The sequence below is a fragment of the Vicugna pacos genome, chromosome 22 (assembly GCF_048564905.1).
Source record: "Vicugna pacos chromosome 22, VicPac4, whole genome shotgun sequence".
Lineage (NCBI taxonomy): Eukaryota > Metazoa > Chordata > Mammalia > Artiodactyla > Camelidae > Vicugna > Vicugna pacos.
In genome coordinates this window covers 20,722,172-20,748,152 of record NC_133008.1, presented here as the reverse complement: position 1 = coordinate 20,748,152, position 25,981 = coordinate 20,722,172, and the positions used below count along the sequence as shown (strand labels likewise).

Here is a 25,981-nt window from a genome sequence, read left to right as displayed (position 1 = left end):
TTGGTTCCTCTTCAGGTGATGGGGAGGAAGGGTCAGTGTCCAGATGACCTTAGAGGACCAGTCTTCAGTCTTCACAGAGATATAGAGGATGTGTGGTCAGTCTCCAGGTAATCCCGGGGGTCCAGCCTCCAGGTGACCATGGGGGTAGTTCCAGAAGACCTCGGGGTCTGTTGGTCTCCAGGGATTCTCAGAAGGTGTCCCCCACCTCCTGAAGAAAGTTGGGAGAGGAGGGGAAATCCACTGTCCGGGAGAGGTGAGGCTTGGTCGATCTCCAGGGGACTCCAGGGGACTTGGCTCCTGGGACTGGCCAGTTTCTGGGGGCCCTCAGAGGGCGTGGCCAGGGTTCAAGGACCGCAGGAGGTCTGGTCAGCTTGCAGGGCACCACAGGGAGCATGGCCAATCTCCAGGGGTGTGGTCCATCTCCAAGGGACTGTAGGGCACTCGGCCAGCCGCCAAGTGCCCCAGCAGCCCACGTCCTGGACCTAGACGCGCAGCGGGGTCCAGGCGGCAGGGTCGCGCGCGCCTCCGGCCCACCCGCCGCCTCCAGCCCAGCCCCAGCCCCAGCCGCCGGGTGCGGGGTCCGGCGCGCCAGGAGCACGGTAGCAGTAGACGCCAAAGAGACGGCGCGCAGCGTCAGGAAAGCCGAGGCTGCGCACGCCCGGCCGGCTGCCGCCGCAGCGCGGGCGCGGGTTCACGATGGGGTAGCGCGCGCTCCCGTCGGCCAGCCAGCCTGCGGTGCAGCGGTCCAGCAGCTGCAGCTTCCACGCGGCGAACAGCTGCCCCACCTTGGCCACGGCCGCGCCCCGCGCTGCGCACGCGCGCGCTGCTCCCGAGAAGGGCAATGGCCTCAGCGGCTTCAGGAAGAAAACTCGCCCTGCAGGTGGGTGGGGAGGAGTGATTAGAGCCGCTCCTGGGATGCGGCTTACTCAGGATTCAGGACGCCCTCCCGCCTGCAGCCCACGGTCTCAGCCTCAGGATTCGGAAACACTCCCTCCCCCGCAGCCCGGGACCCCAGCCTCGGTTAGAGCGGTGTTGGTGCCGGGCGATGCTTGATTGCTGCGCCCTGGCAGTACAGGGGAAGGGACCTCCTGGTCTGGACCACCGAAGGCGGATGTGGAGAGGAAGGGCGGGGAGAGAGAACTGGGCAGAGTGGGAAATAGTACTAGAGGGAGGGGTACCCGGGAGAGGACTTTTGGGGAGTCCTTCAAGGGCAGGTCGGGTCCCCGGCGTGCGGTGGGCGGGACCTTCTTCCTAAGGGTGGGACATACGCACCTGGGAGGTTGGATGTGAAGCAGAAGGCGTCGTAGCGTTCCTCCGCGTTGTGGCGGTAGCCGTAGTTGCGCACACCCCCCGAGGCTCCGCCTCCAGCCCCGGCGCTCCCGGCCCCTCCCAGGCCGCCGCAGGGCTCCCGGGGCTGGCTCACCGGGTACTGCACCGAGCCGTCGCGCAGCCAGCCAGCGTTGCACCAGTCCAGGCCATCGCGCCAGGCCGCGTGCAGCTGCTCAGCCGACGCCAAGATGCCGTCCTGTTCAGCACACGCGCGTTGAGCCTCCGTGAAGGTCAGCTTGTAGCGGCCTCCACGGGGGTGGTAAGGGAAGACAACGCCTGAGAGGACACACGAAGGTCAGCTGGGGCCCCTCAGCTCGCTCCCACCCACCTGACATCTGGGGTACTGTGTGACTCTTCAACCCAGGCCTTCCAGTCCATTCCTCACTGTGGCCTCAGACCTGACCATGCCTTTCCCCAGTTCACATGCCTCATGGCTCTTTGCCTTAAGTTTGGGATTCACTTGACCCTCCCCCTTTCCACCACCGGAGACCTTTGTTCATGTTCTCTCCACCTTTCCACCTGATGAACTACTATTCATCCTTCAAAATCCAGCTCCCACAACCCTCTTCCATTCAGTTCTATGAGCTTCTGACATCCTCCCAGCATTGGGACCTTCTTTCTAGTTAAGTCCTGAGCCCACAGAGCTGACTCCCCCACACAGGAAGCTCCTGAAAGTTTGACCCTGGGCAAAGACCTCTGATCTCCACCATTTTCCAGAAGAGTTCCCATCGGCTTCACTTACACCTTCAGTTCTTACAACTTGTCCCTCATTAGAATCACAGTCAACTCAGGTCACAAGTGTTGTTTGTCTGTGTTTGAGGGGCGGACTTTGAGGGTGCAGATGCAGATACATCTCTCAGCAGATGCAGGAAGGATCAAACAGGGGCCAGAGAGAAGAGCTGGAGCCTGACAGACCAGAGCTCAAGTCCCAACTCTGACTCTCATTGGCATGTGCCGTGATCAAGGCGCTAACCTCTCTGAACCAGTTGCCCATCTGCTAGTAAAAGTGTCTCCCTCAGGGTTTGGGGAAAATTAAATGAGAGACTCCAGAGAGCACTTTAACCAAGTGCCTGGCACATAGAACACACCCAATAAAGGAGAGCTGCTTCTATTATTGCTGTTGTTATTTGCTATTGTTCAGCAGGTGAGGGTTCTGAAATCTCTCCTAGCATCTTCTAAGGTGGACTGAGGAAAGAAACCAGATGGGAGGGAATTCTTCAGATAGAAACCTCCCAGCTCCACAGTCAGCCAATCAGAGCATCCCATCTCCCAGGAACAGTGATTGGCTCATGGATAGGCACATGACTCAAGCTGGACCCATGAGGGACAACTCTGGGACTCTACCTAGCACTTCTAGGAAATCAGTTGTCAAGCTGGGAGAGTGGAAGCCTGGCACTACTTTTTGGTTCCATCAGCGGAAACTTGTGCAGGAAGAGCCCACCCAGGGAAGCAGAGCTGAGGGAGTTTCTCCTGACATGGTGCGGGTGGCTGGCTCTCACTGTGCCTGGATCTTACCTCAGAGTTTCCCAATGTCTTCACTATTGACATTTTGGATTGGATTATTCTTTGTTGTGGGGGGAGTGTTCTGTATGTTGTGGGATATTTCACAGCGTCCCTGATATCTACCCACTATATACCACCACATCCTGCTTCTAGACATTGCCAATATCCCTGGGTAGCAAAATCACCCCAAATCAGAACAATTATCCTGCCCTACCAAGCCTCTAAATTCCTTCAGGCCAACTTGATTTGGTTTCTGCCCTTTGCAATACCCTTCCCTCTCCTCCCTTAGAAACGCGCCTCATCCTGCCCACAGGCTGGTCACCTTCTAGGTCCAGCTTGACCATGCCAGTGTCATCCTCCAGCTCGTTGGTGACCTCGCACTCATATCGCCCATAGTCCTGCAGCGTGACGTTTCGGAGAACCAAGGAGGCATCCCCGGGCCCATCGCCCTGCAGCTCAGCCCGCCCGCGGTAGCTGCCAAACGCCCGGTGCTGGGGCCCCAACGCCACGAAGACATCGGCAAAGGCCAGCGGATCCACCACCTTGGTCCACTTGAGGCGGACGCCGTCGTGGCCGTGGGCGGCTGCCTCGTAGTGGTAGCGGCAGGGCAAGACAATGGTGCCACCCCGGTGGCTGACCACTTGCCCTGGCGCCGTCTGCACCACCACCGAGCCCGACTCCCCCTCTGCGGGCAACCAAGGAGGGTTAAGAAGAAATCCTAGAGGCAGGCAGGAGAACCCAGGGAGGGGGACCCTGGGAAGATGTGGGAAGAAAATTTGGGTGGAGGTAAAGGGACTCAGGGAAGGGACTACGGAGGGGGCGGAGACTCAGAGTGGGAGGAACGGAGAGGGAGGGGATTGTGGCCATCAGGAACGCCGGGGACCCGCCCTCCTCCCCTCTCCATGCATTCCGGCGATCCTACTTAGTCCCGGCTTCTGCGGGACAAGATCAGCTTCCAGGGCCCTGACTCACCCAGCACGTGCACAACCTTTTTCCGGCCGCGCTGCGCCTCCGCGGCGGCAGTGAGCAGCAGAACTCCCCATGCAACGGCCCAGAGCGCCCCGGGACCGAGGGCCGCCCGAGCACACACCTGGGGGCACAGGGCGCTCAGTCCAGCCTCCTGGCCTTTGCCTTTTGGAGGAATAGCCCCCTGGCCTTCCTTCCCCGCGGCGAAGACTTCTTATGCGCCCAGGTCCCCACTCCCGCCAGGGTCCCAGAGGACTCCCTCAAGCAGAAAATTAGCAGACTCTCCCACACACCCCCAACTCTCCCGGGACCTCACACCTCGCCCTTGAGCAAAGCCCACGCCCTGGCCTCACTCTCCCCTAGTTCTGCACCCGCCTGACCCCCTAACCCCAACACTGGAGGCTCGGAGCCCCGCCCCTTCTCTCAGTCTCTGGCCGGGGCCGGGATTCGGGAGGAGGGAGGAGGAGCTGGAGCAGCGGCAGCGGCAAGGTTATCCGTGCGCCAGGAGACTGCAGCAAACCCATGCAGGTGGGGGTGGGGGGCGAGGGGGTGGTAGAGGCAGAGAGAGAGAGACACAGAGAGAGGGCAAGAACAGGGAAAGAGACAGAGACAGAGAGAAAGGCAGGGAGAGGTGGAGACAGAGAAGGAAGGAGACACAGACAAGAGGAAGGAAAGACGGAGAGAGACAAAGGGAGAGACAGAGAAGAGTGTGGGAGGGAGAGAAACACAGAGAAGGGTTAGGAAAGATGGAGAGAGACAGAGACAGAGAAACTGAAATGGAGAAAGGAGAGAGCAAGAGGGAAAGATAGAATAGGGAGACATAGGGGTTGGGAGAGACAGAGAGACTCAGAGAGGAGAGAAAAGGATCAGAAAAAAGAGAGAGAGGGAGAGAGAGAGAGAAAAGTAGAGAGAGACATAGAGGAATAAGAGAAGGAGAGGCAGAGAGAGAGTGGGAGGAAAAGAGATACAAGAAGGTGAGAGGGAGAGAGATGGGAGAGATGGGAAGGGGAGAGTGAGGAGAGAAACACTGAGGGATGTAGACTCAGAGACACAGAGACAGAAATCCCAGAGAAGGATCTACTGTGCCCTTGGCCCCACTCACCATCCTGCTGGTGCGGCCCCCCGCCAGTGGGTCCCAATGTGCGGGGACTGCGCTCCCCCGCACACCCGGGAAGGACTGGGCAGGTCCCTGCAGGCAGCAGCGCAATCCTGGCGTCTGCCTGCAAGGGGAGGAGGGAGGCGGACCTGGGAGGGGGGTGCGTTAAAGGAGACGTGGTGTCACTTGCTCTGGAGAGAGGTGACTGTGGGCATAAACGGAGGAAGAACCACCCTGGACAGTGAGTGCAGAGCCAGGTCCCAGCCCCAGCTGGCTGACCTTGGACCAGCAGAGGAATGTCTCTGGGCCTCAGTTTAACTATCTTTAAAATGGAGGAGGGGGCCTGATGATGCCCTCATGGGCAGGAGGGCTGAGTAACCTGGGAAAGGGGCTTGTTTTTCCATCTATCACTGGGTGACCATCAAGGGGCCCTGGGCTCTGGCAGCCAAAAGGTTCTCACTCTGTGGAATGGGGGGCCTACAAAAGTCACACATTTGGCAGAGGGGACCTGTAGCAACAGGTCCAAATCTGACTCTGCCCCTCACTCTATGCCTCAGTTTCCACATCTGGGATATGGATTGCTGGGTCTTTGGGAGAAGATCCAATGGATACAATAGGTGCCTAATAAGTGTTGGAAGGAGCTGAGAGCAGGGACATCTGATCAAGTCCCTGACCCACTCTGGGCCAGAGTCACCCCTGAAACTGGACCTTCACTCAAGTTCAAAAATCAAACCAGGAAACAATGAGCCCTTCCCCCAACATTTTGGCTGCCTCCCCAACTTCAGTTTCCTCAAAATAGGGGCCTGCCAGACAGCAGAGGCAGGGTTATGGGCTCTGTGGTTGAAGGGGCTGGGGTTTGGTCACTAGCTCAGCTGCATCCAGGAGGCATGACCACAGACCGGGACCTTTACCTCCTGCAGGCTTAGTTTCCCCATACAGAATATGGGGTGAGATCCAGCATTGTAGCATGTGAGGTTAGGCATTGGCATGGTATACAGTAGGTGCTTAATAATTCTGCCACATTGTTAGTTATTATGATTTATTGGTGGAGCTTAGACTTTGGACACTTCTCTCCTGATTGTGACCTCAGGCCAGTCTCTGATCTTCAGTCTCTGAGCCTCAGTTTTCCCTATCTGGAAGATGGGGCTGTGCACACAAACCAGAGGCAGACTTCTGCTGTCTGGCACCTCCAGCCCCTGATGGTTAAGCTGGCAGTGATAAGCGGGTCCTTGTGGGGTCTGAGAAGAGGATCCCTTGCCCCTGCCCACCAAAACACTCAGAACAAAATTTTGTGCATCAAAAGGGCTTTTACTAAACTGATCCATGGGAGGATGATGGGTAAATCCTGGGTGTTCTTGTGGGGTTTAGAGGAGGTGACAGCTGAGTGTGGCTGTGACCCTCTCTGCTGGAACACCTGGACTTTGGATCCCCCATCCCACCCGCTGGCCTGGAATCACCATAGCCAGAACTGAAGGCACCCAGAGATGGATCTTCTGCCTCTAAAAAACACAGCCCACCCTTCCAGGGGCAGGGCTTGCTGGGCATGTAAACAGAGTCTTGGGGTGTCCCACAGCCCCCTCAGTGCTGCTTCTTGTGGTGGGCTGGGGAGCCAGGAGGTGGGTGTAGGAAGAAGGCAGGCCGCCATAGGCAGCGGCAGGCCAGCAAGTGGGGACCCAGCGCATACAGTAGGTTGCTCACAAAGAAGCAGGTCCAGGCATCCTCAGGCACACGGTAGGTGAAGGGCGTGCGCAGGTGCATGGAGGCACCCATGTGCGAAAACTGTGCCTGGTGGCCACAGAAGATGAATGTCACAGGTCAGGAGAGAACAAGTCCCAGCATCACCAACATGTCATCCTGGGGGGCCCAGAAGATCCCCATCACTATCTTGCTAGCTTGGCTGACCTGTCTCCCCTCTTCAGTCCATCTGTCTCTAAATATTACTGTCCCCACATGTTCTGTCTATCCTTATCCATCTAGCCGTGAGCCTCTCCCCAGCTGCCTAACCAGAACCATCTTCACTCCGTCTGCTGGACCTTCCTCCCTAGCTCTCTGACCTACGTCCAGCTCCTCCTCCTGGTTCTCCCCACCCCGGGGCAGCTGCCCTTGACAAATCCTGTCGATTCTACCCCTAACAGAGGTCCTACTGGTCCCCATTGATCTGACCTGGGCCCAGCCTTTATCGCTTCCCACCAGGAACTTGGAAACAAGCCCCCAACTCCAGCGGGGCCCTCCACTGCTCAAACACCTTCCATGTTCCCCATCATTCTTAGCACAAGCCCTCAAGCCTGGAATTCAAAGCCCTTAGCATCTAGCTGCCAATTTATCTTGCCTCTGCCTTTACCCACATTATGGCTCTGCTAAATCCCTGTTCCCCTCTGTGCATTTCTTTATGCTGTTCCCACTCCTGGAATGTCCTTCCCTGCCTGAAGAACTTGTACCCATATATCAAAGCCCAGTTCCTATGCTCCCTCTTCTGAGAGATCTGCCCCCTCTGAAATCCTTCTCAACCTCTGTTCTTCCCTTTTCAGTTCTGACCCCATAGGGTTGAGGGTGTCTGTGGCTCTTTCTCCACCACACTTGAGAATCCTGGGGTACCAAGCTGGGTCTGGGACCTGTCAGGGACCTAGCATCATCCTGCCCAGGGTGAGCACAAAAGCAATTGATGAGCATGCAGAAACTTGCTTCCCTATGCACCTATTTACTACACCGCATCCCACCCCACCTCACCTGGCCGATGGCTCCAGCAAACACCAAGGTCCAGTCTGGCAGCCAGGAGCAGCCGGGAAAGATGAGGGCATAGGCAGCCAGGCCATAGAAGGGCAGAACATAGAACATATTCACCAGCATCTGGGGGACACAGAGCTGATGGAATGAGTAGCTACCCTAGTTGGGTCTCCTGATACCCTTCAGGTGGTGGCCCCAGGGAGGATCTGGCCAGCCTCAGACCCCACCCAGGGGGCTCTGCACATCCCACCCCTGTGAAAACTGCTCCTTTGTTTCCCTTGGGTTCCCCCTCCTCACTCCCACACACTGAGCCCACCAACTTTACTCCAGAAGTAGCATGTGACCCTGACCTGGCCAATCAGAATACCCCCACCCCCTGGCCAGAATAATCAGCTATGGGCATGTGATTTAAACTTGGCCAGTCAGAGCCTGCCTAAGACTTGTACTTAAGCTCTGAGGAATTAAGGTCTCACTCCTCTGTAGTGGCTGAGTAGGGAGAATAGAAGCCTGGAGCTACCCTAGGCTGTCTCTGCCATACTACAAAGGTACCACCTGGGAGTGGAGCCCATGCAAAGAAAGCAGAGACTAGAGACAGAGCTATCCCTGAGCTCCTGGATCCAGCCATACCTGAAGACCATATTATACTTCTTTGGTAGGACAATAGATTCCATTTGTGCTTCTGCCAGTTTGATCTGTGTTTCTGGCACCTGCTTCAAAGGGGCCCAGTGGACCCCTAACCATGGCAAGACTGTGGCCCTCTCCTCCCACCTGCTCTCTCACCTGCACCTTTGGATAGGCCACGGGGTCCCGCAGGTATGGCTCATACTGATAGATGTAGACAAAGCAGGCATCCATGGGGCAGTCAAGCACCACCTGGGGCCCACAGACAAACCAACAACCTACCTCAAACATCCCTCCCACAGGAAGCCTTCCCCACCCTCCCAGGAGGGGCCCACATCCTTCGCTCTGGCCTGCTCCAGCCTTGGCTCCCTCCTCTGGCTGAGAATCCACAGATATTTGAACTGGGGAGAAGGCTATACGGAATAGGGCTTTGTGACAGAACGTTCAGGTAGACTTGATGAACGTCCCTGGATGATCAGATGGGAGAGCAGTGACTTTTTGGCACTGGATAAAGGAACACAAAGGAGGGAGGGATGGACTAGGGCTTGGGGCTGAAGGTAGGTAGGCTGGCCAGCGCAGACTCACCAGGCCCCGGAAGAGGGTGAAGAACGCAGCAAAGATGAGGTAAACGATGAGGCCCAGGTCAACTGGGCGCTGCAGAAGCCCTTTCCTTTGCTCCTCTTGCACCTGCCCCATGAGAGACAGTGTGAGAAGTCTGGGATTCAACAGGCACTCAGTGAAGACTCATCCCTTCTTCCCTAATGACCAAGACCTTTTCAAGAAGACAATGTCTTTGACCAGAAGCAACTCAAATGGGGGACATTCAAGCACTCGGCACTCGGCTACCTGGGGGCAAGGCACTCACCACGTTGAAGGTGCAGCAGGTTGGCGCCTGAGTCTGGCTGAAGACCCTCAAGCCAGCCCAGCATGGAACCAACACGTAGGGGATGGTGAGGAAAAAGGCAGGCCTGGTCTCTGAGCTGTATTTGCCTTCCATGGTAGGAGAGATAGGGTGACACTCAGTGAGGATCTCCCAGGCCTGGTTGGACACTTTTAGCTGGATCAGAGCCCCTGGCTGGAAGCTGTGATTCACAAATGCTATCCTTGTTCAAGCTCTAACACCTCCAACTCCCTGGTGCCCATAAGATGATGTCCATGATCCTCAGCCTGGCCTGCCTCAATTTACCTTCAACATGGCTCCCATACTTCAGCTATTCTTTGGTATTCCTCTTGCAAGCCATCCCCACATCCCTAGCTGCCTTCTCTGCTCTACCTTCCAAGACTTACCTATGAAGCATTCATTCTGCCTTCTGGATCCCCCTTAAAAATTCCTTCTTGTGTCAAGAGCATTCTGGACCAAGTCACTGGGGTCAGGGACCAGCAGCCCAGGAAGGAAGTAGAATGTGCTTCCACTCCTCCAAGAGAGGGAGAGGTTGCAAAAGGCTGCTGGCTTAGGCTGTGAATGGAGAGGCTTGGGGGGCCCTCCACAAACACTGGGGAGGATATGGAGGATCTGGTGGGGACTTTCAGGCACAGGGAAGTGACCCATCCCAGGGAGACAGAGTTCCTCAGAGCCAAGTCCATACCAAGGATGTTTCCTGGGAGGAACACCAGGATGCTCATGATGAAGGATCCCAGCCAGTACAGTCCAAGGTTCCGGTACCTCTTCCTGGGCAGGGGATGAGGGGTGACCAGTAGATACCTGTCTCCCAGTCTCAGAGCCCCAGCCAGGGCCCAGAGACCAATCTGGGCTTCCCAGCTCTGGGTCCCTCCCAGTTTCACTTAGGACAGATGGGACAACAGGGAGTTGAATGAGGGAATGAACAATCAGATTCTCCATCCAAGGACAATAGCGGCTGCCCAGGCACAAGGTGGTACAAGAGAAGAAACCAACCACCTCTGACACCTGTGACATTCCCTGGATCCTTCTTCTGGCCACCCCTGACTAGAGCCCTAGAGAGGCCTCCAGGTTTCCCATACAGACACTTCTAGCTTCACCCTGGCCTGGGATCCCTCCTGCCTGAGGACTCAACTTCCCTCCCAGGGTCCAGGTGCCATACTGCCCACCGCACGCACCTTTTACGGATGGAACCTGCCATGGCCAGGTAGAGGAGGTAGTGAACGATGCCATCCCAGTAGCAGATGAAGATTCCATGTGCCGTCCGCAGGTACGGCTCACCCTGCAGGAGCAGGTGCAGGGCTCAGGCAGGCAGTAGGGCAGGGGGCATCCCAGGCTGCTCCCTACATACCTCCTTGGTGTAGAACTCCATGAAGCCCCTCACATAGCCATCTTCCTGGAGAGCAATAAGGAGGTCCACCACCGAGGTGAAGGCGAAGACTGCGAAGACTATGGGGAGAGTAGACAGGGCATGGGCTGGGTATGGGCAGGGCACAGACCAGGTATGGGTGGGCCTGAGACTACAGGTTAGGGGCCCAGATTCCAGGCAAGCGCTCTGCACAAAACTGCTCCCAGGCCCCACCCTACAGGTCACATGACCCACACAGCTCTGCTTCATGATGAGGCACAGACCCTGCCTTTAGGGGTCCCCAGGCTGATGGAAAAGGCACTGTCCCTGCCCTCAGGAGCCCCAAGTCAGAAGGGGGAGGCCCCTTGAGGTTCCCCACTCAGTGGGGGTTCTCCAGTCTATTTGAGGTTCTCTAGTCTGATGAAGGCCCTTCAAGAGCTGCCAATCTGATGGAGGGGGCCCTTGGCCAGACAGTTTTCTTCCCCAGGACCATCCCACTAGCTCACCAGCATACAGTGGGTCATAGTAGATATCACCTCGGGACAAGCTGTATATAGCCAAGAAGAACAGTCCCAGGATCAAGGCGCTCATCAACACCACCCCCAGGGGGCTGTGGAGAGGAAAACCAAGTCAGGAAGGCCAGGCCCATTGCTGAGGCCCCACCCATCTTGGTAACAGCAAAAGCAGACCCCAGAAAGCTCCAGGTGATGAGCATCTCTCTGTCCAGGTAAGTCCTTGCCTGAAACTCCCCCTTCCTCAGCAGCTGTTTCCCTCTCCTGGAAACGCCTTCCAAAAGTCTCCTTTCCATTTGGCAAACTCCTACTCATCCTTCATAGCCCATCTACATTTCTCCTCCAGGAAAGCTTTCTCTGACTCCTCAGAAAGGATCATTGCCTGACTTGGGTCAGGTACAGAGTGAGCATCTGTCAGCCTCTTCTGATTATACAATTTAGCTAGTCACTTGCTCATTCATTCAACAGCTCCAAGACTCTCTGTTGCCAGAGTCAGTGCCCACATCTGCCAGAGGGTCTCTAGTGCTCAGCTCTGTACACCTCATTGTCTGAAGCTCCTGACCCCTCCCAGGTAAAGTCCAAACGCTTCCATCAGCTCCACCCCAATCCTGTACTGATCTGTCCCCATCAACCTGATAAGGCAGGTCAACCAGTTGTAGAGATAATAGAAGCCAGGACTCTGGACAGCCCCCAACACTTGGCAAACCAAGGCCCAGAGAGGGCAGGAGATCTATCCAAGGTCACACATTCTTCCCCATATTCTCTCCAGGCCCCTACCTTCTCCTGAATCCCTGAAACTGAGGCTCCCAGAGGCAACCTGGCTCACTCAGGATCCAGGGGGAAAGGAGCCAAGTATTTGTATCCAAGGAGCCAACTCCAGAATCAAGGCTCCCTCTGCCCCATGTCTTGGGTTGTGCTGGGTTTTGGAGTGTGAAGGGCTTGTAGATGCCCAGTACCCAGGACTGAGTGAGGTCTAGAGTTAGGAGATAGGGACGGGGGTAGGAGGAATTGAGGCATGCAGGGGAAACTGAGGCTAGGGACAGGGTGGGTCAGCCCTGAAGAGAAGAAAGTCCCAGGCCTGACACAGGCGACAGAGGGACAACATGGTAGGGGTGGTGCTGCAGACTGTGTGTGTGGCAAGAGCCAGGTCACTAGGGCCTTATCTGGGGCAATACTTTGACCCTTGGTGACTTTGGAGCCTGTGCTGGGCACATCCCTGGGAAAACTCCAGAAACCTTCCAAAATCCTGCTTTGTTGGGGGCTCTGCTTCTCAAAGTCCCTCCTCCCCAGGCCCTAACCATCCCAGGAGGGCCCCCAACTCCACCTCACAGCTCCAGGGTGGCTGGAAGGGGGTTTCCGGTTGGAGGTGGTGAGGTTCCTCTGACCCAGCCCCCATCCTCCTAGGCCGGAGCAGCGCCAGGGCGCAGGGCTCCCGGGGGCCCGCGCATCCTCTCTCCCTCCCGGTTCGTACCCTGTATCCGAGCCCCTCCGCCCCTCACCCTGAGGAGGCCGCCCCGGCCCCTCCCCGCACGCACTACGAGAGCGCCGAGACGTGGTTGAGCGCGTAGGACAACGGGAGTGCACCGAGCGACAGAACTGCGATCTTGCCCGCCAGCGGCGGGATGTCCATAGCGGCGGCGCCCGGACCCCGGCTTGGCTTCTGCTCGGCGGTGCGTCTGGGCGCGGAGTTGTCAGGGACCCAGACCCGCCCGGCCCCGCCTTGCGCAAAGGTCGCCCCCCGCTGCACCCTGGCCAGGTCGCCGCCGCTGTGACTGCCCTGCGAGCTCCCGGGGAGCCTCCAAGGCCCCTCCCCCTCGACAGCCTCGCCGGACTCTGCGCGGTCCCCACTGGCAGTCTCTGTCGCCCAGCCGGTTTCCCTCTCTACGAATGCTAGCTAGAACACGTTCCTCAGGATGCTTCCGTTTCTGCGACATAGAGGCCCCAGCCAGCAACGTTACTCCAAGGGAATTCGTTCTTCGGGCCTCGTTCTGCACTTCTTTCTTCCCTCTAAGGCACCAGCATCCTATCTTCTACCCCGAAGAGGACCGTTTTTTAACTCATCACACTCCCTAGAACTCCCTCCTGCCCAGAATCAAGCATTGTCTGTGCGCACTGACAGAGGAAACTCATCCGCTTGGATGGAGTTCCTTTTAGTGCCCTTGGGTTTGAGTTTTCATGCCGTGGTCACAGACAAATTTAAACACGTGTCCGAGTTGAATTTTTTTTCCCCAGATGTGAAGCTTTGACTGGGCGGGGGTAGGCAATTCAAGGCAGAGGGCCACAGCCCTGGGTTGGGGGTCCCTTAAAGGACTCCATGCTCCTTCCAAGTAGTCTGCTCACGTGGATAGGATCTAAGAAATGGGGCCCACAGTGCGGCTGAGATTATAAAGTGGGGATGGAGCCAGTTTGGTGAGTTTGGGAATGGTGTTCCTGGCAGGGAGAATAGCTCAGGCTTGGGGCTGAGCAGCAGAAAGGAGGTACTTAGGGCTAGGGGGTGATGGAGGGTCATGGAGCAAGGTAGGGTGGGCTTGGGAGGGTTCTGAACAGCCTGGAGGAGGCTGGGCTCCATCCAGGGGCAAATGCAAGGGGGCAGGGATGGACACAGGTGTCTCAGGGTAGAGAGAGAATTAGGAGGCAGCTTTTTGTCAACCCAACTAGCCTAGGATTCTTGCCTATGTGGCACTTGTGGCTGCAGGAAACAGGGTGAGTGATGCCCACCTGATTCTTGCCCCATGAGTACCCAGTCTATGACTAGGGGAAAATCGTATCCCTCACATCCCCAACCCCAGTCCAGCCAAGGCCCCTTCTCCATGGGTCAGTTGGGTCCCATCTCTTAGCCTGGGTGACAAGATGATCTGGTCACTGACCTGAGAGCCTCCCTCCCCAAGTGCCAGGTGCCTGTTGGGTGAAGTTCAGGTTCCTCTGGGCCGACCTGAGTCTACAACCTTGTTTCTTGACCTTCCCCAATTCTAGTGGTGCCAATACCCCACAGACTTCTTTCTCTCCCGTGTCTGCAAGATGGAGATATCTTGTATTTCCTCACCCCTTAAAGCAGGCCCCAGTGTGTCCTCCTCCAGGTAGCTCTCCCTGCCACTCCAGCCCCACTTCTCCCCCTGGAAGAGTATCTGGCCCAGCTCTGTCTAGGGGCCTGAACTTGTACCCCACATCTGGGAGATGCCTGCACACACATGGCATTTGGAGGCCTCCTTTTCCAACTCTCCTCCTGGCTGGGGCTAAAGTCCACAGTGAATCTGGCAAGCTTCCTGTTCACTAAGAATTAAATTGAAGGTTGACTCTGACCTGGACAGTGGGGTGTTTGGGACCAATGTCCAGGGTCCCCATCACAGAACCTCTGGCTGCCCAGAGCTACACCCTTGTACTCAGGACTCCAGACTGCTGGGCAGGCTCCATGTCACCCCCTTGCCCTGACCTGGATACAGTATCCATGGAGGGGAGACAAGGTTGTGTGCCACCCCAACCTGGGATCTGCCACTGAGATTCCCAGACCCTGGGCCCCCCTCATTGAGACACTCCCCAGGCCACCTCCACCACAGGTCCTGATTTCTCCATACAGCATCTATCAGTCTCAGCTTGTGCTAGGGGTTTACGGCCATGGCCCCGGCAGACTATGGCTGCCTGGGGCAGATCCCATCCATCTGGTTCACAGTCAGTGTTTCGCGTTTGCTGAATGACCGTGTGAACTGCAGGCTGGCTCAGAAGCCTGATGCCAGCTAGAGTCCTCAGACCCCATGAGCTCAAAGGAGTTGAGCAGGACCCACTGGGTGCATGTAAGGGGCAGATGGGTGAGTTATAGGGGCCCCTCAGTTCCCCACACCGATACTCCAAGCGTTGCTCGCAGACTTCTGAGACCCTGCCCAAGATGCTCACGCAGCAGCTGCAGCTGAACAAGATCCCCAGGTGGTTTCTGCACTAATGTGAGGCACCAGCTCTGGATGCGTGGTGAGCCCTTGGCACACACCTTGGCCTGGGCTATCCATTAGTCTCCCCTCCCCTAGGAGGTATGTCATGTCTTGGTGTGGTGTATCCGTCACAAAGCTGTCCCCCAAAGCCACAAGCCCTGGGGACTCATGTGTCCACCACACTGGTAGGACCTTGGGCAGCTACGGCAGCAGCCATCACCAGCCAAGTTTGCTGTGTGTAGGGGGCCCTGTCAGTGCCATCTATCAGAGGTCAGGGGCACAAGTGTGCCCTGGGTCCACCTGCCTTGCGGGTCTAAGGGAGGACTGGATCCTGCCTGGAGACCCTTCCCCAATCTCCTCCTGCAGTGCACTGCTAGGCTGGGAGGTCCCTGAAGCCCCTGGCCCAGAGGCAGCCAAATCTTGACCCTCTCCACAGGTCTTCCCCTCAACTCCAACCCAGGCCCCCAGGAGCAGACAAAGGTCAAGGTGGTTCTCCAGGGTCCTTGCCGCTGGGTAGCCTTCACAGAAGCAGCCTGTCCCCACCTGCCCAGTACGGTCCTGCTGCTAAGAAACAGGAAGGATTTCTGGTGATGGCAAGACCAGGCTGCCACAGCAGGCAAGCACTGGAATTTTAATACACAGCACGACACTCGACACAAGGGCGGGCAGAAGTGCAGGCCAGAAGACTCCACAGTCCAGGGACGGTTGGTCTTTTGGAAAGTACATTTGTGCGTTTCTCCAGAGTACTCAGTAGTAAGGCCGCCTTGGGTTGTTCTGTGGGAAGCAAGGTAGATAAAAAGGGGAGGTTTTGCTATGTTAAAGAAAGATAGCAGTTCCTCCCATCTAGAACCTACTGGGGACAGCTGAGCTCAAATCCTCTAAAAGGGAGGGCAGGAAAGCTCGAACACAGGTGGTGAGCTTGGGGTATGGGTTTGCTGGTGAGCCTAGCTGGACTGAGGAAGAACAGACACTCGTTACTGGCACCACCACCCATTTACAGTGGACTGTGAGGAACTGTGGCGGCACAGCCAAATGCAATATAGGGGGATAGAGACACACGCACCAGGGGGTTGGGCCGGAAGCGGTAAGCCAGCATCATCCTCTTGCGGAAGGCCTCATACTCGTCATCTTCCTTGGAGAGTTCAGCTGGCCGGTCAATGCCAAAGCCAGCACCATCTACCGTGGTGGTGCCCCTGCATGGGGGCAAGAGGCAGTGTGAGCAGGAGAGTGGGCTGGCACCGGCAGGAGAGATGGACCTGAGCTTGGGGCAGGGAGGCCTCACCTGAACTGGGTGGGCTCAGCAGAGCACCCCAATGCAGTTCAATGTGGGTACTACACTGGGCTTGGCAACATCCATCCGGGACACTCCTAACATTGTGGGAAGATGGAGAGCCTAAGATAGCCCAGCCAGCAGAATCCATACCCCTGACTGCCAGCCCAGCAATAGGACTGGACCCAGGCCCTGAGCCTATGTGTCCATGTGGGTCCATTCTTCCTGCCCTCCCCCTGGCACTGGAGGCCATACTCACTTGTTGACTGGGTTCTTGATGCCCTGGCCCTCTGAGCCCAGCCCATCGCCCTCCTTCCAGCCCATCTTCATCAGCATCTGGTAGCCAATGTTCTCTATTGTCAGCTTGAACTCCTTGTACTCTGAATAGTCAGGTTCACGGCCCTCCTGCGGGGGAGGAGACTGATGATCATCCAACAGGACTGCAGCCATGCCCAGTCCCAGCTCTGGCCTGAAACCCTACCCTTACATAGCCTCAATGGCCGCTGGGACCACCTGCCGATCTGCCTCCCCACCAGCAGGTCAAACTCCTTGCGAAGAGATCAAGCTGCTCCTCAGGGTCCCCAGGGCCAGAAGTAGTGCTGAGCTCCCTAGTGGCCTAGTCAAAGGGTGCAAGGTGATAGGTGACTCAGGTTTTGTCTGCCATGGGAAAGATAAATGGTTCATCAATAAAGAATAAAATCCCATGTTCTAAGAGCAATTTAACACAGAGTGCTAAAAAGCAGCTGTGGTCAAGGAGGTGATGAGATTATGTAGTACAAAACAGTTTTACAGAAAACCCCAAAAGATGACAGGGGACACTCCATGTGAGACCTCTCCTCTTAAGCACGAAGGCAGTATGCGAGGACTGTTAAGTTTTCATTCTGGAGAGCCCAGTACGTGGGGTGTCTGCCTGAGAAACGCTTTGCCTGTAAACTGCACTTAATTGGCTCCACTGGAAGCAGTATTTCCCTAAAGCCCCAGGAAATGTTTCTGAAGCGGCAGCTGAGCTGCTATTTGCTAATTCCCTACACAGATGGTATTTGTCATAAACAGATGCCTCCTGTGGCAAGAGGGCCCAACTCCTACTGTGCGCATGGGGGACCGTGAGGCTACTGCAGGCGCCTGCCGCGCGAGGAGGCTACGGGAGGAGCAGGCCGCCTGCTAGTCAGGCCTACAGCAGGGGCTGGTGCCAGAGCCCTCCCGGCCTACCTTCAGTGCCTTGAAGGTCTCCATGAACTTCTCCAGCTCGTCTGGTGGCAGGAAGTCCCCGATGAAGTGCTTACCCCGGCCCATCTTCGTCAGCTGCTCTGCCCATTCTGCCCAGAGATGAGGTAAAGGTGAGAGGAGGATGGAGCGTGTGGCAGCCCCACAGCACAAGTATGAGTGTCGAGGGGAGTCTTGGGCCATGGGGAACGAGGCAGCTGGCTGAGACCTCGACCTGAGCCCCTGATCTCCCACGCAGCCCTTCTGTGTACCACGTTTAAATGCCAGTTAACTATCCTTTCACCACTGAAGAAACTGAGGCACAAAGAGGCCAAGTCTCCTGCCCAAGGCCTTAAGGCTGGGCAGGTGACTTAAGACCCCAATGTGGTGCCTCCAGGCAATTCCTGGGCAGGTGAATGGGGCTTCCTGAGCCTGCAGAGCCCTGAAGGCAAGGCCTCAGCCACGCACCCCCCAGCCCACCCCATCCCTGTGATTCGCGCCTTGGCCCACCCCGAGTCTTGTCCATCTCCATGCGCCGCAGCTGGTGCTCCCAGGTGCCCAGCTCGCTGTCCACCTCCTCGTCACTGTCGTAGCCGTGCTGGTGCTGCTGCAGTGCCTTCTCCCACAGCAGCTGCATGTCCTGCATCGCGCGCTTGTGCTGCATGATCATGTCGTACATCTGCTGCATCTGTGGGTGGCACATGCCAGTGAGCAGGGCCGTGCACCACACATGCAGGAGGCTAGCTCCCACCTCCCGTGCATGCTGGGCACCCCTCTTCCCAACTCTCTGAGGCCAACTCATGAGTAGGACTTGGAGCAAGTGTTCAGAAAGACACTGAGTCCTGTGTCAGGACATGCCCTGGGTTCCCCGAATCTGTTTGGAGCAGGGAGGACACCTCTCTGCCTTGCCCAGAGCCTGGGGCCTGGCCTGGAACCTGGAACATCATGAGCATCATCACTGTGGACCAAATGAGGGCGAGGTGGCTCCTGACCCCTGGGAGGGTTGAGGGTGATGTAACGGGGCTGCCAGCCTGGAGGAGGTGGCCCGGGTAAGCTGTCCCAACTGTTCTAGCTGTCTTGTGTCCTGGCCACAGAGTTGTCAGCTAAGCCAGCCCTCATTCCAACACTACCCAACACCAACTGAGCAGCTGTCCCATTGTTCAGGGTACCCAGTGCCAGACAGGCCTACCCTGTACTGAATGCTGTAGGGAACTGGAAGGAAAACCAAAATGGAGACTGTCCAGCTGGGACCAGCCCACAAGCGTGGTGGGGATTAGCTGTGGAGCCCTGGCTGCAGAGGCTGACCAGGTAGCGTGACAAGACCTGGGCTCTGGGCTCAGCTGTGGGCTGGGGAGGGCGCTCACAGGTGGCATGCCATTGTCAGGGTACCTGCCTGCCCAGGAGCCTCTCCCTTGATCATAGGATCCAACTGGCCAGGGAGGTTCAGAAAGAATACACTGGGATCACTGCACCACAGGGCAGGGAGGGAGACAATATCCCACCGGCCCCTGCAGAGGCTGCCTACCCTGCCCTCCACGGCCTTACCTCCTGCTGCTCCTTCAGCTGCTTCTTCTGAGCGTCTGACAGCTCTGTGACACCCACCAGACCCACAGGCTTCCCCTTCTCGTAGCCGAGGCCCTTGAGGTCCTGAACTAGAAACAAGACATAGGCTGGTCAACAACAGACATTGGACTAGCCTCGCACCTGCACGCGAGGCAGAGTCCACGTGTTGATGACACCTGAGGCACCTGGTGCATGAGGCAAGGCCTTTAAGTTGGAACAGGTGGTAATGCATGTCACTTGATGACCTAGGGGCGCCCCTTGCTCCGCTCTATTTGTGTACTTAGTTTCATCCCCACACAACCTCTCCGGGTAGGCTCTAAGACTCCATGCTGGGGTTGCTGACACCAGAACTTGAGAGGTCTGGAGCCTCAGTAAAGGTCACACGGCTGATGGGTGACATGGTAGGGAATTTGGAAAGTCCAAGACATGAGAGAAGAGGTTTGTGTGTGCATGTGCGTGCATGTGCACGCGCGCACACTGACTCTTGGAAGTTAAGTCCTGTGGTGAGCACAGCTGGTGTAGGCACAGGTTTGGCAAGACTCAGCTGTGTGGCTCTGTTAGCTCCTTCCGGGGAGGCAGCCAACCATCTTTAAAGCAACTGATGTTTAATTTGGCATCAGCTTCTGAGCTTGGTTGGAGACAACTAATTCACATGAAGATGCTGCAATAGCCCCATCTGGGTGGTGGAAACAACCATCCCTCAGGTGGTGGCTTCCTGAGGAAGAAGCCAGGCAGAACAGGGTGCAGAGGTCCCTCTGGGAGGATGGAAAGAGCCAGATCCTCCCAGCTCACCAGGGCTTGGGCTTCAACTGTGAGAACCACTCACAGGTGCTCCTGGAACCCTATGATTGTGCCTCAACCCCTCCTCGGGCTGTGGGGGCTCTGAAGGATGTTGGGCAGCCCCATGGACAGAACAAGGGAGCCAAGGTCTGAGCAGCTTGCTGTGTGCCTGGAGCATGTCCACAGTGCCTTTCCTCCACGGGCCACTCCCCCAGCGAGCAGGCAGGCGGGGGCTGCCCATGCCCCCTGGGGTGATGTGGGCCAGTGGTACCTGAACCTGAGACTACTGAGTCTGTACCTGTCCCCCACATGATGAAGAACACATCTTCACTGGCGGGGAGCTGGGACTGGACCTCGGGGACATGATCTCAGAGCTAGGGAGTGTATGCATCAGAGCAGCACTCACACCAGAGCACCCTCCTTTGCAGCGGGTACCAGCTTCGGCACTTGAGTGGCAATCTGACCCTAGGTGCCCTCAACCCTGGGGAGAGGTGCTACCTAGAGCCCCAGTGAGTACTCAGCTCTTCTGTCAGTAGCTTTTCTCTTTGGGCCAGGGAGGCACTGAGCAAGAGACCGCTCTCAGAACTGGGCACGCAGGGCCAACAGGCCAGCCCTGTGACCTGGGTGAGCTGCCTTCTCTCTCGGCCTACCCTTGTACAGCCGATATAGGCATTGGCACCAGGGTGCACATGACTCCTCTATGTGCCTCTGTGGCCAGTTCCAGGCAAGTTGCAGGTGAGGGAGGTTGAGAGGGTTCTGCCCATGGTGCAGGCTGCACAGTGGGGTAGTCAGACAGATGGCATGAAACGGCCAATTATTAGTCACCAATATCATTGGCAAAATGTGATGACAACAGACACCCACCCTTGTGGGTTTGTGACAGAAAACGAGAAATGAAGCCACACAATGGCTGGGCCTGAGATTGTTGTCAAGGAGTAAGAAGTTGGAGATAACTGCAAAAATGACTGTAGCAATTATTGTGCTTGTCACTGTTCATTTCGTGAGTTTTCTGTGATAAGAATGAATCTAAGTACTTTAAAGCTTAAGAGAAAACAGGATTATCTATATGTTGCCTATAAGAGACTTTAGACACAAAGACACAAATAGATTGAAAGGATGAAAAAAGGTTATTTCATGCAAATAGTAACCAAGATAGAGCTGGGCTGGCCATACTAGTATCAGACAAAATAGACTTTAAATCAAAAAAGGTTATAAGAGACAAAGAAAGATGTTATGTATTTACAAAAGATTTGATACAGAAAGAAGACATAACAATTAAATAAATATACACAGGAGAACTACAAAACACTAACTAAGGAAATGAAAGATGATTTAAAGAAATGGAAAGATATTCCACGTTTTTGGATTGGAAGAATTAATACTGTTAAAACGGCCACACTACCCAAAGCAATCTACAGATTTAATGCAATCTCTATCCAATTACCCAGGACATTTTTCACAGAACTAGAATCCTAAGATTTATATGGAATCACAAAAGATCCAGAATTACCAAAACAACACTGAAGGAAAAGAATGAAGCTGGAGGAATAACCCTCCCAGACTTCAGACAATACTACAGAACTACAGTAATCAAAAAAAGCATGGTATTGGTACAAAAAACAGACATATGGATCAATGGAACAGAATAGAGAGCCTAGGAATAAATCCACAGACTTCTGGTCAATTAATCTGTAACAAAGGAGGCAAGAATATAAATATACAATGGAGTAGAGTCTCTTCAGCAAATGGTGTTGGGAGAACTGGACAGCTGCACATCAATAAAGTTAGAACAATCTCTCACACCATACACAAAAATAAACTCAAAATGGCTTAAAGATTTAAACTTAAGACAAGACACTATAGACCTGTTAGAAGAAAACACAGGCAAAACATTCTCTGACATAAATTTCAGCAATGTTCTCCCAGGGCAATCTACCCAGGAATAGAAATAAAAGCAAAAATAAACAAATGGGACCTAATTAACCTTATAAGCTTTTGCGAAGCCAGAGCAAAACAAAAAGACAACCTATGGAATGGGAAAAAATATTTGCAAAAGATGAGACTGACAAGGACTTAATTTCCAGAATATATAAACAGCTCATACAACTTAATAATAAAAAAAGCAAACCACCCAATCCAAAAATGGGCAGAAGACCTAAATAAGCAATTCTCCAATGAAGACATACAAATGGCCAATAGGCACTTAAAAAAATGCTCAATATCACTAATTATCAGAGAAACGCAAATCAAAACTACAGTGAGGTATCACCTCACACCAGTCAGAATGGCCATCATTCAAAAGTCCACAAACAATAAATGCTGGAGAGGGTGTGGAGAAAAGGGCACCTTCCTACACTGTTGGTGGGAATGTAGTTTGGTGTAGCCATTATGGAAAACAGCATGGAGATTCCTCAAAAAACTAAAGACAGACTTACCATATGATCCAGCAATCCCGCTCCTGGGCAAATATCCAGAGGGAACTTTAATTTGAAAAGATACATGCACCCCAATGCTCACAGCATCACTATTTACAATAGCCAAGACATGGAAACAACCTAAATGTCTATCGACAGATGAGTGGATAAAGAAGTTGTGGTATATTTGTACAATGGGATACTACTCAGCCATTTGCAGCAACATGGACAGACCTGGAGATTATCATTCTAAATGAAGTAAGCCAGAAAGAGAAAGAAAATACCATATATCACTTACATGTGGAATCTAAAAAAAAAAAGACATGAAGTTATTTACAAAACAGACACAGACTCAAGACACAGAAAACAAACTTATGGTTACCAGAGGAGAAGTGGGTAGGAAGACATAAACTGGGAGTTCGAGATCTGCAGATACTGACTGGTATATATAAAAATAGATAAATAACAAATTTATACTGTATAGCACAAGGAACTACATTCAATAGCTTGTAGTAATGTATAATGAAAAAGAATATAAAAACGAATATATGTATGGATATATATGACTGAACTACTATGCTGTACACCAGAAATTGACACAACACTGTAAACTGACTATACTTCAATTTTTAAAAATTTATAAATAAATATATACATACATACACACACACACCTAACAACACAGGCCCAAGATACATGATAAAAATTGACAAAACTGAAGGAAGAAATAATATAGTAACTGTTGGAAATTTCAATATCCCATTTTAAATAATGGACAGAACATATGAACAGAAGATCAATAAGGATATAGAGGACTGAACAACACTATGAACCAACCAGACCTAACAGACACCTATTGAACAAGAAATCCAACAGCAGAATATAGTCCCCTCAAGTGCACATGGAACATTCTCCAGAACAGATCATAGGTTTGGCTATAAAACAAGTTTTAATAAATTTTAAAAGACTGAAATCATACCAAGTATGATTTCTTTTCTGATCACAATGGAATGAAACTAGAAATCAGTAACAGAAGGAAAACTGGAAAACTCAAAAATCTAGAAATTAAATAACACACTCTTAATCAATGGGTCAAAGAGGAAATCACAAGAGATCAGAAAATGCTTAGAGATGAATAAACACAAAAGCATAACACACATCAAAACTTATTGGATGCAGCAAAAGCAATGTCAAGTGGGAAATTTATAGCTGTAGATGCTCACATTAAAAAGAAGATAAATTTGACTCGATAAAAAAAAAATGTTAAAAAAAAAAAAAAAAGATAGACCTGGGGGCGGGGGTAGGTGGGAAGAGGGTATAGCTCAGTGGCAGAATGTGTGTTTAGAATGGGTTCAATCCCCAGTACTTCTATTAAAAACAAATAAATAAAGCTAATTACACCCCAAAACAAAACAACAAAAAAGGAAGATAGATAACCTAACTGTACATCTTAAGAAACCAGCAAAAGTAGAGCAAACTAATTCCAGAACCAGCAAAAGGAAGGAATAAAGATTAGACGGAGAAAAATGAAACAGGAAATAGAAATACAAGAGAGAAAAATCAATGAAACCAAAAGCTTTTTAAAAAGATCAACAAAATGGACAAATCTTTAGATAGACTGCCTAAGCAAAAAAGAAGACTCAACTACTAAAACAAAAAGTAAAAATGGGGCATACAGTAGTTCCACTTTATCTGCAGGGGATACATTCCAAGATCCCCTAATGGATGCCTGAAACCACAGATAATACTGAACCCTGTGTGTACTATATATATACATACCTATGATAAAATTTGATTTATAAATTAGACACAGTAAACTCAATAAAAAAAAGTTTAAAAAAATTAGGCACAGCAAGAAATCAACAACAATAGCTAATAATAAAATGTAACAGTTATAGTAAAAATTATGTGAATGTAGTTTCTCCCTAACAATATTTTACTGTACAAATGTAATGCCTTTTCCATCTTAACTAAACCCTTAGCACACACTGTGGCCGTAACTTTTGCAGTTTGAGGTATAACAGCAAAACTAGCATGAATTTCCTTTTCCTTCTTCACAATTTCATGGATAGATGATTTCTTCTTACTGTAGATCTTGGTAACCTCAGCTTATTAGGTCTTGGCCACCTCAGCTAATTAACTCAAGAATTTTCACCTTTTTACTTAAAGGAAGCAATTTATGGCTTCTCTTTGGCATGTTCAAGTTGCCAGCATCACTATTCATGTGCTTTGAGGCCATTATTAAGTAAAATAAGGGTTTTGTGAAGATAAGCACTGCAATACCATGACAGTCAATCTGATATCTGAGTGACTAGGAATGACTAACAGGTGGGATATCCTGGGCAAAGGGATGATTCATGTCCCAGGTGGGGTGGAGCGGATGGCACAAGATTTCATCACGCTACTCAGAATGGCTCTCAAAACGATTTACATTTTAACTATATTATTATATTATTTATTCCTGGAATTTTGCATTTAATATTTTTGGACCATGGTTGACAGTGGGTAACTGAAACCACAGAAAGCAAAAGCACAGATAAAGGGGGACTAGTGTGTTACTAATGACTCAACAAAAATAAAAGGCTTATGAGAGAATACAATAAGCAACTGTACACCAACAAACTGGATAACCTAGACAAAGTGGACAAATTCCTAGAATGGAACAACTACCAAAACTAACTCAAGAAGTACAGAAAAATATGAATAGATTTATAACAAGTAAGGAAACTGAATCAATAATCAAAACCTCCCCCCAACAAAGAAAAGCCCAGAACTAAATAGGATCACTGGTAAATTCTACCCAAGATTTAAAAGAATAAGAATTAACACCAATTATTCTCAAATTCTTCCAAAAAAATTAAAGAAGGGAACATTTCCTAACTCATTTTATGAGGTCAGCATTACCCTGATACCAAAGGCAGACAAAGACAACATAAGACAATTACAGACCCATAATCCTTATGAGTATAGACGCAGGAATCTGTACAAAAATACTAGCAAACCAAGTCCATCAGTATATTAAAATAATTATTTATTCCAGGAATGCAAGGGTGGTTCATCATACAAAAAATCAATGTAATACTCCACGTTAATACAGTGAAAGAAAAAACCACATGATCATTTCAGTTGATGCACAAAAAGTCATTGACAAAATCTAACAGTCTAATGATAAAAACACTCAATATACTAGGCACAGAAGCGAACTTCTTCAATAAGACAAAGGCCATGTATTAAAAACACAGCAAAAGTCATACTTAATTGTGAAAGACCAAAAGCTTCCCCCTTAAGATCAGGAACAAGGCAAGGAGAGATGCCTGCTTTTGCCACTTCTATTCAACATAGCACTACAGAGCAATTAGGAAAGAAAAAGAAAGGAGAGACATCCGAACTGGAAAGCAAAGAGTAAAACTATTCTTATTGCAGATGACATGATCTTATAGGTAGAAAACCCTAAAGACTGTTACGCTAATAAATAAATTCAACAAAGGTATAAGATACATAACTAACACACAAAAAAATCAGTTGTATTTCCATACACCCAAACCAAATAATCCAAAAAGGAAATAAAAACAATTCCATTTGCAATAGCATCAAAAATAAATCACTTAGGAATAAATTTAAATAGCAATACAAGACTTGTACGGTGAAAATACAAAAACATGTTGAAATAAATTAAAGAAAACCTAAGTAAATGGAAAAACAGCCCATGTTCTCAGAGTGGAAAACTCAAATATTGTTAACATGTCAATACCACCCAAACAACCTACAGATTTAATGCAATCACTATCAAAATCCCAACAATGTTTTCTGCAGAAATGGAAAAGCCCATCTGAA

At 52.2% G+C, this 25,981-nt stretch overlaps 3 protein-coding genes across 3 annotated transcripts in view; all 3 read right to left on the bottom strand.

Annotated features, from left to right (window-relative positions):
- Positions 1-482: 482 nt before the first annotated feature.
- Positions 483-5,829, bottom strand: HAPLN4 (hyaluronan and proteoglycan link protein 4). Its single transcript, XM_072948203.1, has 6 exons — positions 5,806-5,829; positions 4,901-4,987; positions 3,805-3,922; positions 3,155-3,517; positions 1,273-1,605; positions 483-874 (listed from the first exon to the last, which is right to left on the bottom strand). The coding sequence occupies exons 1-6, from the start codon at positions 5,827-5,829 to the stop codon at positions 483-485; spliced, it is 1,317 nt and encodes a 438-aa protein (XP_072804304.1).
- A 359-nt stretch (positions 5,830-6,188) lies between these two features.
- TM6SF2 (transmembrane 6 superfamily member 2) lies at positions 6,189-12,725 on the bottom strand. Its single transcript, XM_006199025.4, has 10 exons — positions 12,533-12,725; positions 10,992-11,095; positions 10,489-10,586; positions 10,316-10,419; positions 9,826-9,908; positions 9,105-9,229; positions 8,825-8,926; positions 8,399-8,491; positions 7,622-7,741; positions 6,189-6,679 (listed from the first exon to the last, which is right to left on the bottom strand). Exons 1-10 carry the CDS (start codon positions 12,625-12,627, stop codon positions 6,473-6,475), a joined length of 1,131 nt encoding a protein of 376 aa, XP_006199087.1. The 5' UTR covers positions 12,628-12,725; the 3' UTR covers positions 6,189-6,472.
- Positions 12,726-15,498: 2,773 nt separating this feature from the next.
- Positions 15,499-25,981, bottom strand: part of SUGP1 (SURP and G-patch domain containing 1) — a 28,954-nt gene continuing 18,471 nt past the window's right edge. The window contains exons 9-14 of the mRNA XM_006199024.4: positions 18,936-19,042; positions 17,901-18,078; positions 17,397-17,503; positions 16,447-16,592; positions 15,981-16,110; positions 15,499-15,691 (exon numbers count right to left, since the gene is read on the bottom strand). Of these exons, the coding sequence (XP_006199086.1) occupies positions 15,665-15,691; positions 15,981-16,110; positions 16,447-16,592; positions 17,397-17,503; positions 17,901-18,078; positions 18,936-19,042 (695 nt within the window). The 3' untranslated portion in view covers positions 15,499-15,664. The remainder of the gene's footprint in view (positions 15,692-15,980; positions 16,111-16,446; positions 16,593-17,396; positions 17,504-17,900; positions 18,079-18,935; positions 19,043-25,981) is intronic.